This window comes from Protobothrops mucrosquamatus, unplaced genomic scaffold (assembly GCF_001527695.2).
Source record: "Protobothrops mucrosquamatus isolate PMUCROS unplaced genomic scaffold, P.Mucros_1.0 scaffold3313, whole genome shotgun sequence".
Lineage (NCBI taxonomy): Eukaryota > Metazoa > Chordata > Lepidosauria > Squamata > Viperidae > Protobothrops > Protobothrops mucrosquamatus.
Window position 1 is genome coordinate 5446 of NW_015389303.1, and position 20658 is coordinate 26103.

The window sequence follows — 20658 nt, forward strand, 5'->3', positions numbered from 1 at the left end:
CACGACCGGGAGATCGAGAAGATGTGCAACTTCCACTACCAGGGCTTTGTGGACTCCATCACGGAGTTCCTGAAGGTCCGGGCAGAGGCCCAGAAGCTGAAGGTAAAGGGGGGGGTGTCAGCCAAAGGCAGTTTCAAGAGGCTAACGTGGCATGGAGCATCTCGGGGGCCAGATGAGTCCAAGTTAGTCACCTGGGAGAAGGCCAGTGAGGGACTGAGGGTGCAACTCCATCATCTCTCTCTCTCTCTCTCTCTCTCTCTCTCTCTCTCTCTCTCTCTCTCTATCTATCTATCTATCTATCTAATTCTATCTATATCTATCTATCTATATCTATCTCTACTATCTACTATCTATCTGTATGACCGTCCATCCATCCACCCATCCAGGCAGGGAATGATGGCCCCTTTATAATTTGTGGACCAACTCCCAGAATTCCCCAGGCAGCATGCTCTACAGTCTAGGCCAGGGGTAGGCAACCTTGGCTCTTTTATGACTCGTGGACTCCCAGAATTCCTGAGCCAGCCTGGCTCAGCTTGGAAACCGCCCTTTCCCCTCAGCTTGGCTGGCTCAGGAATTCTGGGAGTTGAAGTCCACCAGTCATAAAAGAGCCCAGGTTGCCTACCCCTGGCCTACATCATGGCTGGCTGAGGAATTCTGGGAGTTGAAGTCCACAAGTCATAAAGAGTCGATCGTTCCCCACCTCTGATCTATATCTGTCATCATCCATCCAGTTTGTGCTCCCAGCAACTCTGGGGGGGGGGCTGGGAGGCGGGGGGGGCTCGCCTCATGGGCTAAAAAATCGCCCTTCCAAACTTTCTTTTACAGAATCAAGTCACGGATACCAACCGGAAGCTGCAGCTGGAAAGCAAGCAAGTACGGAAGCCTCGGCTCCTCTCTTTGAAGCCTTTGTGGCCATTTTATTTACGGGCATTCCTCAGCTTGGGACTGCAGCTGGGACCGGAACGGCGAACGCAGAGCACAGAATCGGACGGCTGGCGGGGGCCTAAAATGCTGGAGGGAGCGTGTCGATCAGGCCAGGGGTGTGGGAATCCATCCGTCCAGTCTGTGCTTTAGCTCGGTCCTGCCCCCTTGAGTGTTTTCCGTCACGAAGCCCAAGTGACACCCAGGCGCTGGCTCTTGGCGGCCGAACCCTGGCCCACCCAGCTGCTTGCCCCTTCAGCTGGCCTGGAGGCTGGCTGGGGTTGGCTGTGCACGCACGTGGTCCCTGCGCTGGCTCCTGGCTCTCAACCAGCCCCTCTGGGGAGGGAAGGGGGCTGGGGCTGCCTGGGGTGATAAGGCCCGTGTCTCTCTCTCTCTCTCGCAGCTGGTGGGCGCCATGGAGGAGCTGAGCCAGTGCCGGTTGCAGCAGTGGAACATCTCTGCCACGGTGGACAAACTCACCCAGTGCCTTCCCGGTGAGAGAGAGACTCGCAGCAGAGGACGGAGGCACCTGGAGACGCTCTCCTCCTCCTCCTCCTCCTGACTTCTGCCTTTGTTTTTGTTCCTTCCGCTAGTTCTGGAGATGGAGAGCAAGCTGAGGGAGCAGATGAAGTCCAAAAGGTAGGAGGCGCTCCTGGGCGGCTCTGGGTTTCATCCAGGGACCAAGGAAGGTTCCGGAGGTCGGGCTTGATTAACCACGGAGCCCTGGCAGTGCAGTGGTGAGAGTGCAGCATTGCAGGCTGACTCTGCCCACTGCCGGGAGTTCGATCCCGACCGGCTCAAGGTTGACTCAGCCCCTTCCGTCCTTCTGAGGTCGGTAAAATGAGGACCCGGATTGTCCCTGGGGGAAGGGGGGGGCAAGAGGCTGACTCTGCCAACCGCTTAGAGAGGGCTGAAAAGCACAGTGGGGCGGTATATAAGTCTTATGGCTCTTGCTATTAAGCCAAAGATCTGTGAGGGGTGGAATATAATGCTGGGAGGGGCCTGACCCAAGTGGGGCTCACCCCTAAACTGGGGGTCCCCAGTCGTGGCAGCTTTGAGACTTGGGGATTTCTGCCAAACTCAAGAAGAAGGGTGAATTTCTCGCTCTTCTTATTGACTCCGGCGTGGCTTTACTCCTTCGTCTGCTTCTTTTTCCAGAGTCACCGTTGTGAGTGGGGCAGCTTTGTAAATTGATGTAATAAATGAGAAATAAATAATATCCCAGACCCTTGATTCCCCTTTCCTGCTTTAAAAACACTATAAGGTTTAACGTGAGTTTGAACTTACAAGTAGAGTTCATTAAATCATTGCACCAACAGTTTCTGTGGACAAATTCCTTTTTTTGTTTTTGTTTCTCTGGCTTGGTGGGTTCTCCTGATTTTGCATTTGCAGTTTTTCTGGGAAAAGGTTTTCCTTATCAAGGAAAAGACCGTTCCTTTCAGATGGCCGTTGGGCCGTTGCAGTAAATACGAAGAGGGGGACCCCCTCTTTTGCTCATAACCGCTCCTTAAGAAGGGGGCACGAGGCTTGAGGCTCCCCTGGATGTCAGAGCCCCGGGGTGATCGTGGACACTTCTGTGGGCCAAGGGGGAGGAGTGGGAACCGTTCTCTCTCTCTCTCTCTCTCTCTCTCTCTCTCTCTCTCTCTCTCTCTCTCTCTCTCTCTCTGTGTGTGTGTGTGTGTGTGTGTGTGTGTGTGTCTGTGTCTGTGTGTGTGTCTGTGTGTGTGTTTCCAGAGCCCTTGGCGGATCTTCTGTTTTGCCATTTCTCTGTAATATTTCCTCCTTTCTCCCTGCCTGGGGCTCATTTTTCTGTGACTCTGGCTTGATTCTAAGGAGTGGCCACCCCCTAATAGGCAAGAGGAGGAGGAGGAGGAGGAGGGAGCACTCCTTTACACAGGCTGTCCTCGACTTACAACAGTTCGTTTAGTGACCATTTACCACAGCACTGAAAAAAGGGACTTAGGACCGTTTTTCACACGACCGTTGCAGCCTCCCTGTGGTCACATGACTGGCTCGTATTTACGACGGTCGCAGCGTCCCGGGGGGGAGGTCACCCTGTCGCTAACTTAACAACTTGCAGGGATGGACTTAAGCCCTGTGGCAAGAAAGGTCGTGAAATAGGGCAAAACTCATTTAACAACGGTCTCGCTTAGCAACAGAAACAGGCTCAATTGTGGTCGTAAGTCAAGGACTCACCTGTATGCGGTTTGTTGTCTTATCAATGGGGAGATAATTAGGGCTGGTAAAGTTCAGCAAACCCCCCCCCCCATCTCGGGGTGACCAATTCAGCGGGATGAACAGCTTAGGTCAAGGGTAGGCAACCTTGGCCCTTTTATGACTTATGGACTTCAACTCCCAGAATTCCTGAGCCAGCCACGCTGAGGGGAAAGGGAGGTTTCCAAGCTGAGCCCTGCTGGCTCAGGAATTCTGGGAGTTGAAGTCCACCAGTCATGAAGGAGCCAAAGTTGCCTACCCCTGGCTTAGGGGGTTCCTGGTGTCATGAAGGCTCCGCGAGCTTTAGGGTCCCCTGATGGCTGGTGGGTGGGTGGGTGGAGTGGGCCGCCTTACCTGCCCCTGAGCCAGCTGGGTCCTTCCTTCCTTCCTTCCTTCCAGGCATTATCCCGCCCTGAAGACCTTAGAGCACCTCGAGCGGATGTGTTTGCCTCAAGTCAGCCATTACCGCTTCTGCAAGGTCCTGCTGGAGAACATTCCGAAGCTGCGGGAGGAGATCAAGGAGGTTTCCATGTCTGACCTCAAAGACTTCCTGGAGAGCATCCGTAAACACTCGGACAAGATTGGGGAGACGGCCATGAAACAGGTGAGGAGCCCGGCGGTGGGAGGCCGAAGCATCTCTCCCAGGTCACCGAGGACGTTGGCTCTGAGCCCTCTTTCCTCCCCTCGTCTCATCTCGTCCCGAGCCTTTTCCCTGCCTGAGTTCCCGAGGGCTGCTGAGCCTCCCTTCCAGATCTCAGGCAGCCTGTCTGAAGCCTCAGCTGCTGAGAAGGTCAGCCAGAGGCTGTGGCTTGCCCACCCCTGTTCATGCCCAGAAGGCTGGACTGGATGGCCTCGGGGCTCTCCCTCCGGGGCTGGCGTACACCGCTGTCGCCTCGAACGCTGGAGAACGCAGGCAGTGCTAGCTGGGCCTGGTTTCCGTTTTCTAGCTTTGGAACATGATTTATTTATTTTATTTATAAAACTTTCAGGCTGCCCATCTTACCACAAGGTAACCCTGGGCAGCTTAAAGTCATAAACGATAAAAACTCTGCAAACCAAAAGCAGGGCAGCTTTCATTTCTGACGCCTATCGCAACGGGGGGGGGGGGTGTGGGCTTCTCAGGATACCGCCAGCCTAAACCTCTTGTTTGCTGCTGCTGGGGGTGGAGGGCTTAGCGTACCGTGCAGAACAGCCAAATCGGTTTAGTCATTTTTTATTATGTCCATGCGTGCTCCTCGCCCGATTCCCGTCGCAGTTGCGTGACGTACGGAAAACGCACCAGAAGCAGTAAGCCAAAGAAGGAGGCAAATGCCACCCCAATCTTGCAGTTCACTCAGGCTTCTTTCACATCCAGACTCTGCTTTGTGCCTTCCGCCTTCGCCTCTGCATTCCGTGAAAATGGGTTCATTGCATAACCAGGTTTGATATCTAGGGTGACTCTGGCCTCTGTCTTTGGAAGATAACCGGCTTAAGTTGCCGTGACCAGACTGGATTTCAGATGACAGCCAAGAGGCATCTGCCTGCGCTGCTCTTGGAAAAGTTGTCGGCCGTGACATTTTGCTCTTCTGTGATGCTCACCCCTCAGCTGTGGATGACAGGGGAATGAAAAGGGGGCCTGGCCTTTGCTTTGCCCGGGGAGAGGACACAAGGCGTGGGCTGCTGGCCGGAGGGGAGGCGCTCTGGGCTCAGGGCAGAGAGGTCGGTCCTATCGGCACCCAGCCGGCCAACCGGACCCAAGGCCAAAAAGGGCAAAACCTGGCCTGTTAAAGAGGGGAGGGGGGGACAAAATGATGGTCTTAAACTGCAGGGATTCCCTTGTGGCCACGGAGGGGAACTCACTGCTTTGAATGGCTTCACTCTTTAGGACAGAGGTTCTCAACCTGTGGGTCGGGACCCCATTTGGGGTCGATCGACCATTTCACCGGGGTCACCAACAAGGCTGTCGGCCATTTTTCCCCCTTTTCCGGCGGGTGCCTTACCTCCCTTGGGCTGGGCCAGCTGGTGGTCGGCCTGCTCCGTCTCTGCCGCTTGCCAGCTACGCCTCGGCTGGCGCAGGGGGCGGAACCACGCATGCGTGGCGCTCCCGGGCAGGGAAAGTCCTCGACTTATGACCGGTTGGGTAGTCCTCGACTTACAACCGGTTTAGTCCTCGACTTACAACCGGTTTAGTCCTCGACTTACGACCGGTTGGGGTCGCGGCATTAAAAAGGTTGAGAACCACTGCTTTAGGAAATAAAGATGCTTCTCCTGCACGGCCGTATCTGGGTAGCTGCAGCCAAGTTCGCTAGAACACGGGTCCCCAACTCCAGGGCTGCGGCCTAGTACCTGGGCTGCGGCCCATTCAGAGGCAAGCAGTGTGTGAGTGTGCAGCACTCTCACAAATGGGGCTTCACCTGCGTGAGTGTGTGTCGCTCACATGGGAGCATTCCCTCCCTCCCCCCCCGCCAGTCTACAAAGCTGGAAAGGTTGGGGACCCCTGTGCCAGGGTGTGAATAGGTGAATGTGGGTCAGGAGGAGCGGAAGGGAAGAATCCTTGGGGGATGGACGGGGGCTGTGGGGGTGGTGGGGAGGCCGTCAGCCCCTTTTAAGACTGCAGAGCTGGAGAAGGCCCCCAGTGAAATGCCTGTGAGAAGATGGAGTTGCCTCCCTCGCTTTTGAGGCTCCAGGTGTGCGCGTGTGCGTGTGTACACGTGCACCCATGTGTGTTTCTTGGAAAGACCTTCCCTCCCCATCTTATGAATAGCTGCCTTTAGTCACATAGAGGCTGTCACGTGAACGTCCCTGGCAGAGGAAGGGGGCAGTGGCACCGCGCCGTAGGGCACGTCGCAAGAAATGCCAGCCTGCGCGTGAACCTCGCCCTCCTGGCCGAAGACCCAGCGGGGCGTCCGTCAACAGAGGAGCGGGCCCAACCGGGCTTTCCCTGTCAACGGCAGCCCTGGTGGTCCTTAAGCTCCCTCTAAACCAATAAACGGGGAGGGGGGCCCGCTGCGCTCGGGCGCTGGGTGTTTGAAACCGGCTTCATTAAAAGGATCCAGATCTACCTGATGTGAGCAGTTAAGGAGCCTGGTTGTTTACGGAAAAGCTGAGATGCTGGCAGAGGCAGCAGCCGCCGCTGTATTCCTGGAGAAGTTGCAAGGTTATCCTCATGGAAAGTGCTAATCATGCAGTGTTTCTCAACCTTGACCATTTTAAGGCATGTGGACTTCAACTCCCAGAATTCTACAGCCAGCGTTGCTGGCTGTGGAATTCTGGGAGTTGAAGTCCACATGCCTTAAAATGGTCAAGGTTGAGAAACACTGTGCTAATGGCTCTCCCTTGTCTGGTGGTGCCCGACTGACTGACGGAGAAGGTCTCCGCTCGCTCACCAAGGCAGCCCACGTCCAGCTCAGGCTGTTTACGCGCTCGGAGGAGCCAAGACAGAGACGGCTTCTTCCCTTGCTCCTTTCTTCGCCTCCTCCGGCCTCCCCGGAGCCATTTGGACCCCGGGGGTATCGGAGGAACAAGCCTCCGTGGCCGTCAGGGGGCTTCCTACCCCGGCCTGGAGCAGCCGAAGCGAAGGGGTTCCGTTCTCTTGCTTGCTGTTGGAGCAGTGCAGCATGGGCCAAGAGAGTCCAACCCTCCCTCCCTCCTTCCCTCCCCCCCAACCGCTCTGCGCTTGACTGCTGGAAGCAAGTCTGACTTCCTCTGCTCTTGACCCCTCCCCGCCATTCCTTTGCCAGGTGCCCCCCCCTCTCTCTTTGCCTTTTATCCGTGGAGTGGAGGGAGGGCTCTTTGCCTTGGGCCACGGACTGTGTTCCTTACATCTTTGTGGCTAGGTCAGAGGTGGGGGGCTCCTGACCTGGCCCCCTGGCGCAGGCGGGTAATAAAAAGCAGGGCCCTCTAATGCTTTCCTTCCCGAGAGACCGAGGGTGCCCACGCGGGTCATCCTCCCCTGACAGCCTCTCTTCCACGCACCCAGGGCTGACTCAGCGCCCCCCTCCGCCCCTTCTCTGCATCGATCCTGAGTTTCTTAGCCTGGATTCAGGCCTGGCCCTTCAGTTCTCCCCCCCACCCTTTTCCCTGGGGGGCTATGGAAAGAAAAGGGAGGGGCCGGCAGGAGCGTCCCTCCTGACGTTTGTGGCGGTTCGTTCAAGGTCCCGAAAGAGAAGCCTTCCAGTGGAGGATAGGAACTGGAGAGCAAAAATTAATCTTTGCTGGGAGCACCGAACAGAAATCTGCACGTCCTTCCAGGATGGAAGAGGCCACAAAAATGCCAGGCTCCCCTTTGTCCCCATGGGCCCCCCCGCCCCCGCCCCCGCCCCACACGGTTGAGAAAAGCTGCTTCTCCCCCAGGAAGGGAAGAGTCTCTTCTCTCTGCTCTTCGCCCGTTCCCTCCTTCCTTCCCCGTGCCGAGGGCCTCTCTCTGGGCCTCCGGCTCCTCTCTGCATCTTGGACTGGTGCCCCAAGGAAGAGGGTCCAAGTTCCGCCTTTGCAGGTTATAAGCATTCAACGTCTCAATGGTACCTTTATTATTATTATTATTATTTATTGAATTTATATACCGCCCTATCTCCCTTACGGGACTCAGGGCGGTGAACAGGTGATAATAAAAACCACGATAAATATACACAAATTTCTGTTCTAAAATCAAATTAAATAACAGGCCTGCTCTAAAAATACCCCATATAAAACCCCTAGCAAAGCCCAATCAAAACTACGCCAGGCCGGCCGCATGGAATAGATGGGCCTTCAGGGCTCGGCGAAAAAGGCGCAGGTCCGCAACTGTACGTAGGTCGGGGGGTAGGTCATTCCAGAGGGCAGGAGCTGCCACAGAGAAGGCTCTCCCCCTGAGGGTCGCCAGCCGGCATTGTCTGGCCGACGGCACCCTAAGGAGGCCCTCTCTGTGGGAGCGGACTGGTCGAAGGGAGGTATTTGGTAGGAGGCGGTCTTGCAAATACCTGGGTCCATTGCCACGGAGCGCTTTAAAGGTTGTTACTAACACCTTGAAGCACACCCGGAAGGCCACAGGCAGCCAGTGCAGCTCGTGCAGGAGAGGTGTTACATGGGAGTATCTAGAGGCCCCCAGGATCCCCCGCGCGGCCGCAGCGGGGGGATCCCTCCCTGGTCTTCTGAGCCCCACGGCGGCTGCGTGGGAGGCTCTGGCCCTCCAGACCTCAGCAGCTCGGCTGGTGTCGCCCTGGGCCGTCTCGTGCCGGAACATGGGCTGAGCAGGCCACATCAAAGCTCCTCAGGCCTTCCTCCGTGGTCGCCTCTGTTGCTCTGTTAACTCTGGTTTGGACTTTGCAAATCGGCGGGAGGCATTATCGCCCACACGTTGAATGCCCAAGGCAGCTGTCCCGTTTCCCCATCTCTCTCTCTGAATCGGTGCAGTCTCGCCCTCGGCTGCCTGCACGGGGCCTGGGAACCGCAGCCTGTTGGGTGATTACCGTCCGGTTAGCTTGATTGAGTCTGAACTGCGCAGGTTCTGCTCCCCCCCACTCCTCACTCTGTTTACCCATTAACTGCTCTGGGCCAAGAGTTTTCAAGGGTCTTTACTTTTTAGTGGTCTCATCTATGTCAGGGGAAAAAAATGGAAAGCTTGCTTGGTCTGGACAGGAGGGGAAAAAAAAGGAGAGTGACATTGTGCAAGCCCTCCACAAGAATTTGGCTACGATGAGGAGAGCGAAACTTTCCCTGTTCTGGATGGAACTTTTCCTGCAGAAGCGTTCCAGGGCTGCTGTCCTCCTTGCCAGGGGGACCCCCACTCCTGCTGCTGCACCGGCTGGAGGGCCGAGGGAGGGTCAGGTGGTCTTTGCTGACCCCCTGTTGGCTGCACAGGAGGAGAACGGGGCAGGGTGGGTGGGTGGGGAATAAGCCATTTCACGCCCTGCTTGCCTGTGTTGGCGAAATAATATTTATTCATTTAATGTATATGCTGCCCATCTCACCGTCTGACGCCTTTGGGCTTAATTTTCTTAATTTAAATTTTTCTCTGGGACCCAGGATGTGAGCCCTCAAAACACTTCTCAAAGGATAGATATTTCTGCCTTATTTGTTGGGGGGAAATGAAGCTGGAATGCAGTTTAGAAATAAAATGTTTTTAAAAATAGCAGGGATGGACCCTGTGGATGGATGGGTTGCCCAGCCGAAGAGGGTGGACTGCGCTTCCCCTCCGGGCTTGAAGTGAAGTGTTTAGGCTCTTAAGGCTTTTAACAGGCTTCTAAGAAGAGATTGGACAGCCACCTGTCTGAAATGGTACGGGGTCTCCTGCTTGAGCAGTGGGTTGGACTAGAAGACCCCCGAGGTCCCTTCCAACTCGGCTTTTCTGTTAAGTTTCTGCCACGATGCCCTTTGTGGTTGGGGGCTCTCCAGTAGGAGCTGCTTGGGGCATTTTGCTTTGTGTGGCGTTGGGGGTGTGAGGTTTCTCCAGAGGACCAAGGAAGGCAGGCAACGTTCCTTCACCCTGGAGGGAGGGCCCCTCCTCTTTCTGGAGTCCCCCACCCACCCACCCAGACGCCCGTCCCCTCTTCCTCCGTGCGGTTCAGAGTTTCCCTTCTTCTCCCTTCCAAACCCCCAGGCTTGCTCCCTCTGTTACGAGAATGCCTGTTCCTGAGATTTCTAACAGGTTTCCTAATGCTTTGTCCCTCTTCAGAATAGCTGGCTGAAACTTCTTCTGCTTTGACTCCTCAAGACGCTCTTGACTGCAAAAAGAGTCCAATAAAGGAGAATATTTGCAGCTCAGGGCTGAACTGTGGGGTCCTTGGTGCTCTCTGAGCTGGGTGGTTTTCTTGCAGATGTTTTATTACCCAACTAGGGAGCAGCATCAGTGCTAGAAGGAATTGGGGAGAAGGAGGGGGAGGAGGGAGGACTGTGGGGCCCTTGGTGCTCTCTGAGCTTGGCTGCTTTCTTGCAGACGTTTCAGGACCCAAACTAGGCACCGTCATCCATGCTGGAAGGGAGGGGGAGCTGCTCAGGTTGGACCCCCCCCTGCTTTAGGGAAAAGGTCCCGGAACAAAGTCCATCTTTCCTTCTCTGCACATACCCCGGTGATGCTGAGCCTTGTCCAGAGTGGTCCAATCAGGAGGAATGTTGGAAAGAAACTTAAGAGCAGGCTGGGGAATTCTGGGAGCTGAAGTTCACAGGTCTTCAAGTTGTCAAGGCTGGACACCTCTGCTCTACTCTTGAGTAATTAGAGATCAAAAAAGGCGGATAAAATCCCCCTCTGAGCTGCCTCAGAAGCCCATTGGCAGAACAGGTCGCCTCCTGGACATCCCATAGGACCGCGTGCTCCGGGCGACGAGAGCGCTGTGTGGGGGGCCCCGGGCCTGGCGGTGGCTGCCGGACTCATCTTGGGGTCCTTTGGCTCCTCCCGCCGGCCCCACTCGGGCGCCATGTGTGCGAGAGCTCTGCGCCTCCCCCTCCCCTCCCCTCGCCCAGGAGTGTGGCGGGCGGGACGAGCGGGGTGCGCCGTCCAGATGCTGGTGGTGGCTGCCCTCTCAGTGGCCTGGAACAAGGCTTCAGTGTGCCATTTGGGCCCTGTTTTTAATTACCCGCAAGCCGATGATTTTCAAGCCTTGTGTAATCTGTAATGCAGATGGAAGCGGTTGGAGCCTCTCCCCCTTCGTATGTGTACTTTATAGAAAATTAGATTTAACTGTTCGTGCAGACAGCCTCCTTGTCTTAGAGCTTGTCAGCTTTTTGGCAGCCGTCAGGACAGGCATGCGATTGCGGCTTCTTCACCCCATTTGCTTGTCTCTTCGCGTTCATGCATCCTCCGGCCCTCCGGATCTCGTGAGCCCCTTCCCTCAAATCGGGGCAGGGGCCGGGGTAAGCTCTGGGGAGGGGCTGCAAAGGAGGGGGGCTCAGAGGCCTTGTGCAAGCCGCCCCCCTCCTTTTTGTGGCCCCCAAGACCCCTCTTGGGTGAGCCAGTCAAGCAAAGGATGCCCTGTTTTGCTGAGGGGATCGAAACCACCGGCCCCTCCTCTCCCCCAGATCCTCCCCTTCACTCTTTGGGGGGGGCTGCTGGCCTCCCCTGAAACCCCAGGATAGCCTTTGAGCCACTGGAAGTTGCTTAAAAGTCCTGGGAGGGGAAGGGGCTGAAGGTGGGTCTTCTGTGATTTTGAAATGGGGGGAAAGAGGAAAGAGGCCAGAAGGGAAAGTCAGAAGCGGCCCCAGGACTTGCCATAAATATTATTCTTCTGTAGAGCAGGGGTCTCCAAACCAGCCACGGTTGATTTCCATGGTTGGCGTGGCTGGCTGGGGAATTCTGGGAATAGAGTATACCAGGGGTAGGCAACCTCGGCTCTTTTATGACTCATGGACTTCGACTCCCAGAATTCCTGAGCCAGCATAGTTATCTGGCTCAGGGATTCTGGGAGTCGATGTCCATGAGTCATAAAAGAGCCGAGGTTGCCTACCCCTGGAGTATACAGTAGAGTAGGAACAGGAGCAGAATTCTTTATTGGCCAAGCGTGACCAGACACACTAACCTTAAAGTTGCCACGCTTGGAGACCCCTGTCCATGGCTGGCTGGAGAATTCTGGGAGTCGAAGTCCACACAAGTCTTAAAAGTGGCCACGTTTGGAGACCCCCGTTCTAGAGTGCAGGAAGGTCTCCTGAAGGCTGGGCTGCCCCTCCCACTTGTGGTGATCAGCCAGGCTGAGCGATTGGTGACCGCCGCCAAAACGGGAGAGGCTGCTTCTCCCTTCGGGTTCCAAGGACCCCCAAGTGATCGGGGTTCCAAACAGACGTCACGAGACGAAGCAGAACACAAACCAAAGTTGGAAAACAATTCTTCCTTATGGCCAAACCCAGCGGGGAGAGAATCTCCGTCCGCTCTAGAAAAGGGACCTTCCCGGTGAGCCTAATTGCGTTCTTGCAGCGGAGGGAAAAGCTGGAAAATATCAAAACCATCTGGGAGAAGATCAGGGGGGGGGGTGCAGTTCTGCAGGAACCCTTAACAAAGGCAGCCTACCCAGAGGCCTGGGCACTGGCCCCACGTCACACCTCTTGAGGGGACCCCTGGGGGGCAGATGGTTAGCCGTACTCCTTGCCAAATAGAGCCTCGGTCCTGGGGGACGACAACAACTGAGTCTCCGAAAGAAGATTGGATCTCCCTCTGCCTTGGCAGTGTGGCCATGAAATCTGTAGGGCAGGGGTCTCCAACCTTGGCAACTTTTAAGGCTGGTGGACTTCAACTCCCAGAATTCCCTAGCCAGCATGGCTGGCTGGGGAATTCTGGGAGTTGAAGTCCATATCTTTTAAAACATGCTGGCTGGGGAATTCTGGGAGTTGAAGTCTACAGGTCTGCATGGCTCCCGAGGACAACCGAGGCCGAGGCCTGCCTGTCCAGGCGTGGACTCGGGCCAGGAAGAACGGTGTGTGCCGAGAGGAACAAAGGGAGCGGCTCTAAATCAGAAGGGCACCAAGAGGGGCTGAACTCCCCCTCCCCTTTTGGGGCAGGGACCATCCCCAGGGCGCCCCCGGAGGGGCTGATCCTGCTGGGCGGGGCTGCCTTTCCCAGCCCCTCGGTTTTCCTTCCGGAGCTGAGCTCTGCTCTAAGCAGACGGCTGGATCAGCCGGCAACCCCTCCGGGGCTGGGCATGCCGCAGCCGCTCACCCGGAGCTCCGTTTTCGGCTCTGACCCGGCAGCCTTTCCCCTGGCTGGCAGCGGGATGGTGTTGACAGCCGGGACGGTTCAGCCAAAGTTGAGGGCGCCGAGGAGCAGCGGCCGGGATGGTCTGCGTTATTCGGCAGGACCCCCTCAAGGCCACGCTTGGAATCAGCTGCACATTTCAAAGCACGTGTTAAACTTTATGTGATCCTGATTAAAACGGGGGGGGGGGCTGCAGGAGGGGGGCGATTTGGCTTAGCCCTAGAGCCACATCTGCCAAGAGGCACGCAAGAGAACCTCACCCGCCCCGGAGTGGGATAAAAGGCCCTCGCATGAAGTAGGGAGGGGGCAGTGCCAGGCGAATGCCCGCAGGCCCTACCCATGCAGGTGGCTTGTGGCTGGGTGTCCACCCTGCCTGCCCCCCAGCTCCCGAAGGAGGCCCGGCTGCAGATCTGGCTGAGCCCCCTTCTTGTGGGTGTTGTGCGATCCCAAGAGTGGCTGAGGCCTCCCGGTTGAGAGACGAAGGAGCCCCAGCCGGGCTGAAGCCCACAACCAGCACAGCCGGTGCCAGCTTGGCAGAGCAGCCTTTGGGGAAAGATGTAGCACAGGCAGTCCTTGGCTTACGACCGCAGCAGAGCCTAGAATTTCTCTTGTTAAGGGAGACATTTGTTAAGGGAGCTTTGCCCCATTTTGCGGCCTTTTGTCCCACAGTTGTTAAGTGAATCACTGCAGTTGATAAGTGAGCAACCCGGTTGTTAAGTGAAACTGGCTTCCCTGTTGACTTTGCTTGTCGGAAGGTCACAAAAGGGGACCACGTGACCCCCTGGGACGCTGCGACCATCATAAGTATGAATCAGTTGCCAAGTGTTTGGATTTTGACCACGTGATCATGGGGATGCCGCAAAGGTTGAAAAATGGCCACGTCCCTTTTTTTCAGTGCCGTTGTAACTTTGGTCACTGAATGAGCTGTTCCGTTTCCTGCTCCTAATCATCTTCCCGCTGCACTAAGCTGGTTTCCGGTCTTCTTCCGGAGCGGCCGACCTCTGGAATTAGGAACAATTTGGGACAGGAGAACCGAGGAGGAGGAAGAACTAAGCGCTCCTCGGTGGAGCTTGGAGACTTGCCATTTCTGCCGGCTGCCTCCCCTTCCCGCACCTTTGCTGCCGCGTGCCACACGCGCCTTGATCTCGGGCTGCCTCTCAGGCTGTGGCTCGCAGCCTCCGGGGGAGCCTCCCACACGGCCCGCACAGCCGGTGTGTGTGCTCCAGCCACTGGCGAGGGAGGCCGGGCAGGCGGAAAGAATCGTCCCGGGACACCTTCCTCTCCGTACAGACGGAGGCTGCCAGCAACCGGTTGGCCGTCTGGAAGAGGCCCAGGGTCCACTTCTACTGGGGCGGAGAATGGTCTGCCCTTGAAGGCGATCCACATCCTCTCCTGCCTGGAGTGGATCTCGTGGCCGGCCTCGTGGGAAGGAACGTTGCAGCCGTTCCTTGGACTAATGACGGCCGGATGGATGGCGGCCTGAGCCCAGCAAGTGGCACGTTCCTGCCAGGCGCTGCTGGCGGACCTGGTGCCCGGAGCTTTTGTCTCCCCCTGCCTTTGTCCCTGGCTGGCCGCCTTCGGTTGCTCAAGGGTGGCGTGGGGCCGACTTTGCTCTCTGGAGCGGGATTCCCACCCACTTCTGAGGAACCCTGCAGGGCCGCCGTGAATGGGCGGTTTGACGTTCTGCGCAGCCCCTGGATGGCCAGTGCTCTCTCCGCGTGGCAGGGCCTCCTTCTGTGGCCCCCCGGCTGCTTTCGGAAGCGCCCAGAGACAGCGGAGGAACAAAAGAGCAGGGATGGTTGGGGAGGGAGTGTTGAAAATATTAACGAGCGGGTTCTGTAGGAAAAGGGAATTTGGCTCTTCTGGTTCAAAGAAATTTGTTGCGTATAACAAATTTTATTTATTAATGAGGGAAAAGGGGGTTTTGTATCATTCCCCTGTCCCGTTTCTGTTGGAGCGAATAGGAACATGTTTTCAATAAGCGACCGTGTTGCTGGCCAAGTTGGCAGACCCCGTTGTTTTCTGCCTCGTCTCATTTCAGGGCTGGTGGCTTTGCCTTCAAGCAAATAGCCTTCTTGGTAGCCCCTCAGAGGTTGTCCCAGCCCCTGGGGGGGGGCAGAGTTCCCTGCAGGCAGGCCAGCCCCTTGCTGGAAGTCCTTGCGGGGAGAGCAGCCCCAGGCCCAGGCAGGCCCTCCCACCAGCCCTACAGGCCCTTCGCAGGGAGAGGTTCCCGGCGGACTCTGGAGGAGACAGAAAGCCACGTCTTCTCCGGATCTGGTTGCCCTGGGTGTGTGTGTGTGTGTGTGTGTTGCACTTCCCTTTCCTGGGACCCCCTTTTGCACACACAGTGATTCCGCGTTGGCTAAGAGCTGGCAGACCAATCTCTCGGTTGTGGTTATTTTGACATTTGTAGACCGACCTCTTCGTCCCTACCGGGCAGTTCTCAAGGCATCCCTGAACAAAGCAGTGCAAAATAAATAAATAAAAAAAAATCCCACTGCACCAACACAACCACAACGGGATACAAGTCCAGCTTCTGCCCCCTTAGCGGCCGGGCCAGGGCACCTGGAAGACACCCCGTGTGTTGTGTGAAGAAGCTGGTGTGAGTCATCCCTAAGGGGGCACCTCGAGGGAGAAAGAGCCCAGTGTGTGTGTGTGTGTGTGTGTGTGCGTGTGTGCGGGAGTGCGATTGGAGCGGTTTCCTTGTGTGAAAGGCAGCTGGATGTTTGCCAGCCCAGCCCCGTCCTCCCTCGCCCGCTGTCGGGGCTTCCTGGGCCCGACCGTTTCCGATTGACTTAACCGAGCAGAGGCTCCCTGGGTGGATTAAGCTGCCGAAATGCCCCCCAGGCCTCGTTTAGAGGCCCGGCTTCTTCTTTCTTCCAAGAGCGCAAGCAAGCAAGCAAGCAAGCCGGGACCGTTAATGGTTTCCATATTCCTCCCCTCTCTGGAAGGAGGACAGCCCCGCCGGCTGCCCTGGCATGCATTCCCTGTTCCTGTTAAGCAGCCCGGCTAAAACGCTGGCAGATGTCTGAGCTCCCATCCCTGGAGGCGAACCTCCCCAGACCCCAGCAGGATCGGAGCAGCTCTGCTCGGGTGGGACCTTGGACCCTCAGCCTCTTCCCCGGGGGGGGAGACCGTCCGAAGAGAGGAGAGGCGGGCTTTGGGGAGCTCACCTGGCGCTCCTGCCCCCTCCCACCCGGCCTGGGCTTGATGCACGCTGGCTGGGATGAGCAGGGCAGGCTCAGCGTATCGGGAGGGAGAGGAGACACCCCAGGGGAGATGCCTGGTTTTTCCTCTTGTTGTGCAAAGGCCTGTCCCAAGTGGGAAGTGGGAAACGCCCGTCCGTACCCATAAAGGAGAATATCTGTAACTCAGGGATCCTTGAAACTCTCTGAGCTTGGTGGTTTTCTTGCCAATGTTTCATTACCCAACCGGGTAACTTCATCAGTGATCCCTTTCTCCTTTCCTTCTCTCTCCTTTTTCCTTTCCCTTCCCTTCCCTTCCCTTCCCTTCTCTCCTCTCCCTTTCTCCTTCTCCTTCTCTCCTTTCCTTTCCTTCCCTTCCCTTTCCTTCTCTCCATTTTTCCTTTCCTTCCCTTCCCTTCCTCTTTCCCTCTTTCCTTCTTTCCCTCTTTCCCCCTTTCCCTAGAGCCGTAAATGATGGAGGAAGAGGAGGAGGGGGAGGCCGTGTAGTGGGACAAAGTCTTCTGGGTTCAGTTCTTGTGCTCGGAAGAGGCTTCTTTGGTGTTGAGGGAAAAAGATTTGGCCAGGCCACAGAGGCAGGTGGGAAGGGATCCCCGGAGTGCAGCGGGTCCTGCTTTGACTCTCTTGCTGATCCAGCAGGGAAGCCGTGGAGAGGCCTTTAAAGTGGGCTTCAGGGCAGGAGGTGCTTCCGATTCATCTCTGGCTGAAAGGCGCGTTCAGAGTTCGGATGCCAGACGGGGCTCCAGGGGCTGTCAAAATGGGTTGTCACACGTGTTTTGGTGGCTTCCCTAGAGCTGCCTCTCCGGCTTCCCTTCGGAGCCTTCTGGGAAGGGAGGGCTCCTCTCCGGGCTCCTCCCTCGGGTGCCTCCTTTGGAGCTTTTGGGGTGCTCCGGGTGGCCCCCCGCAGACTTTCCGCCCTGGCTCTCCAGGACAGGCGCAGCTCCCCTCCCGGACCTTTTGCAGCTTACAGATCCACATTTCTCCTTCTGGCCCTGCGGTCCCATCCCCACACTGAGATCCCAGATCTCAGCCTGTGCATTTTATTTTTTTTATAATTCATTGAATTTATGGGATAAATTATGTAAGGATGAGAGCAGCCCTGGTGGCGCAGGGGTCAGAATGCAGCATTGCAGGCTGATTCACTGCCCGCTGCTGGGAGTTTGATCCTGACCGGCTCAACCTGGGGGGAGGCAACACACTCTGCAAACCACTCGGGGGGGGGCTGTAAAGCACCGTGAAACGGTATAAAGGCAGTCCTCAACTTAAAGCCACAACTTTTCTGTTGCGAAGTGGAACATTTGTTAAGTCCCATTTTACGACCTTTCTTGCCGCAGTTGCTTAAGGGAATCCCTGCAGTTGTTAAGTGAGTCACACGGTTGTTAAGTGAATCGGGCTTCCCCCATTGACTTTGCGAACGTCATAAATACGAACCAGTTGCCGAGCATCCAAATTTTGATCATGTGATTCTGGGGATGGCTGCAATGGTCGTAAGTGTGAAAAACGGTCATCAGTCACTTTCTTCAGTGCTGTTGTAACTTTGAACGGTCACTAAATGAACTGTTGTAAGTTGAGGACTGCCTGTATAAGTCTAAGTGCCGCTGCTAGGGGCTCTGTTGCCTCCCATTGGGTCCGAAAGAGAGCGTCCATCCGGGAACCAGGAGCCCCGGGGCCGCCGCCTGGACCGTGCAGCCCAGGTCTGCCTCCGTTCTCTCCGGTGTCACGGCTCCACCTCGGGCGTCAGGCCTGGGGGCCGCTCTCTTGGGGCAGGTGGGTGGACGCATGGCCTGCCGATCAAGCCTCCCTCTCTCTTTCTCTCTCTGGGTTTCTGAGGACAGAGTTGCCCACGTGCAAAAGCCCCGTTTGTGCGAGGCACGTACGGGGAAGTTTGATTGGCAGACGGGACTTTGACCGGGAACCCCAGAACAAACAGGATAAACCCCGTTTAAAAATGCAGTTTAAATCTGGAGCAAGTGAACCGGACCTCTCGCAGCTTGATCGCTTTGGGTCAGCCTGGCCCCGAGGAAAGTGGGTTTGTAATACTTTGTTGTTGTTGTTGTCCTGTCCTCTACCGTCTTCTGGAGTCTATTTGAGCTCAGGCCTCCTGCTTCAGGGACTCCATGCAGCCACCTCCTTCTCCGTCGTCCCCTTCTTCTTCTCTTGCCCTCCATCTTTCCCAGCATTGGGCTCTTCTCCAGGGAGTCCTTCCTTCTCCTTAGGTGGCCAAAGGACTTGAGTCTCAACTTCAGGATCTGGCCTTCTCAAGAGCAGTCAGGGTTGATCTCCTCTAGGACTGACCGGTTGGATCGCCTTGCAGTCCAATTTTAATACTTTTTAATACTTTTTAATACTTAGGATGAAAACAAGCATCCTGATTGATTGCTTCTTGGCAACGCATCCTGCTTAAGTATTTGTTTTTCGGCTTATTTGGTCCAGATGCGATTCCTGCTTCTTCTGAGGCTCCCCGGCGGTTAGGGATTCTGGCGGGATTATCTGTGGCTCCTAAGCCAGTAGCCCCTTCTTTAGGGGACGAGGGTGGAATTTGTATTATTTATATCATTTATTTACGTGACCTTTGCAGCGAGCGGCTTGAGTATTGTGATGAACAAATGCGGAAGGTTATGTTTTTTTATGATCTTAAAATGAGGCTAATCTAATGACAGGAGTAGCAGCAGCCAGGCTTCTGTGTGCTTCAGAGGATATTTGCCCTCATCCTGCGTGGAGAGAAGCCGCCCCGGAATTGGGAGAGGAGCCCAAGGTGGTCCGGCCATGCCCTGCACACGTTGTATTTGGGGCTGACCTCAGTGGGACCCGTTTTACACTGCGTGTTGTACGTCCCCCAGCTCAAAAGAATGACGGAAGGTCAAGAATTAGGCGTTTTTCAAGTATGGAGTTGGCTCCACGAAATATTACAGAGGCCTCAGAGGAGAGGTCTGTATTGTATTTTGTAGCAGAAGCTCGCTCTTTGTCAACTTTTAAGAAATGATAGTCTTTTTGTCGACATCCTGGCATGGAAGAAGATCTTTGAGCAATTGTTAGAGTTGTTTGTTTTATACAAATAACTGATTTCCACCACCCAGTCTTATGCCCTGGGATGTCAAACCACGTAGTAGGGCTGTATTACTATTGTCCTTCTCATCTTCCCCATCACCTACTCCTTTAGCATCCTTTATGACTATCACTTGTGGTTTGTATCTTTTGATTTATATCAGTTGCTTTATTTAATATCCTGTGATTATCATGGAATGTTGTATTTTATGATTTATGGTTGCATTTTGTGATTATGATCATGATTTATCACTTGTCGCTTGCATGCACGTTGAGAGCTTACGGCCCGAAGACAAATTCCTTGTGTGTGTCCGGTCACCCTTGGCCAATGAAAAATTCTATTCTATTCTTTTCTATTCTATTTGATGTTATGTAGGCTTTGCCCCCCTGATGAATTTTAAGGTGGCGTTACTCCTTCGGTGGTTTCCAGCACTTGCTTCCATGGCAGCTGCAGCTTTCTCACTAGGCAGGCCAAACTCCGTGTGATCTACGCACCACGGCAAACCTGTCTCTCTCCAGGCTCTCCACAAACCCACCATGCTTCCCCCCCCCCAGCACGATCCCGGTGGTGGGAGGATATGGGTCCATCATCCAAGGATTGGGTGTCCCTTCTGTGGGAGCGTCTCCCTCGTCGCTGAAATGACGCTTTCGGTGTGCAAGACCACGACAGCATCAGGGATGTTGGAGAAAAGAGGAGAGCTTCACCCGTCCAGGAAGGGATGAATTCATCTCCCATGTCTCACCACAAGCATCTTTGACCGTCTGGGCATCTGGGCTGGCCAGCCCGGCTTCAAGAGAGTGGGATTGTTCCCCGAGAGGCCCAGGGCCCTGAAGGAAGCTGCCGATGGTCTGGCCAAGCCTTTAATAGTTTTGAAGAGTCCCGGAGAATAAGTGAAGTTCCAGATGCTTAGAGAAGGGGAAAAAATTACCTTTCTCTTCAGAAGGGGGAATGGGAGGACTCCGAGAACTACAGAGCAATTGGGGAAGATAAATACAGTGGCTATTGGATACCGGCATAGATTCGCCAAGAACAGATCCTCTTAGGTTAGTCTTGTGTTGCCCGTCCCACTCGATCGGATAGGGTGGGCGCACACTTCCCTTCCCTTCCCTTCCCTTCCCTTCCCTTCCCTTCCCTTCCCTTCCCTTCCCTTCCCTTCCCTGGGGTGTTGAGGCTCCCATCCTTTCAGCCTGGCAGAAGGCCTTTGATAGTCGGTGGTTTATCCAGGCCCTGGGAGAGCAGGGTGGGGGGCCTGTGGGTGGTTAGTGGGGCACCCTGAGAGGATGACCGAGGCGCTGGGTTTTTAGTTTTGCTCATGGGGTTTTTGTTGTTTTACTCTCCAGGTGAGCCGCCCATGGTTGATTTTGGATAGGTGGCCTTATCCATAGTTTAATTAAAGAGCAGACTAGAATAGACGCAGAACAAAATATAGAGGAGAAGAGAACAGAACCGGCCAGGACATAGAACAATTCAAGGAGCAGTGCCACGTTGGAAGACGTGGCCCGTAGAATTGCCAGGAGTCGGACAAGACCGAGGGGGTGAGGTCATCAAGGTAGAATAGCGACAGTTCTCGACTTGAGGCTGTTCAACAACCATTCAAAATTACGACGGTACTGAATGAAGAGACTTTTGACTGGCGGTTG

At 55.5% G+C, this 20658-nt stretch overlaps 1 protein-coding gene across 4 annotated transcripts in view; it reads left to right on the plus strand.

Annotated features, from left to right (window-relative positions):
• Positions 1–1324: 1324 nt before the first annotated feature.
• Positions 1325–20658, plus strand: part of EXOC6B (exocyst complex component 6B) — a 145799-nt gene continuing 126465 nt past the window's right edge. For all 4 annotated transcript variants that reach the window (XM_029286318.1, XM_029286319.1, XM_029286321.1 and 1 more), the window contains exons 1-3: positions 1325–1415; positions 1515–1560; positions 3535–3739. In XM_029286318.1, coding sequence (XP_029142151.1) covers positions 1337–1415; positions 1515–1560; positions 3535–3739 — 330 coding nt within the window. In that variant the 5' untranslated portion in view covers positions 1325–1336. The remainder of the gene's footprint in view (positions 1416–1514; positions 1561–3534; positions 3740–20658) is intronic.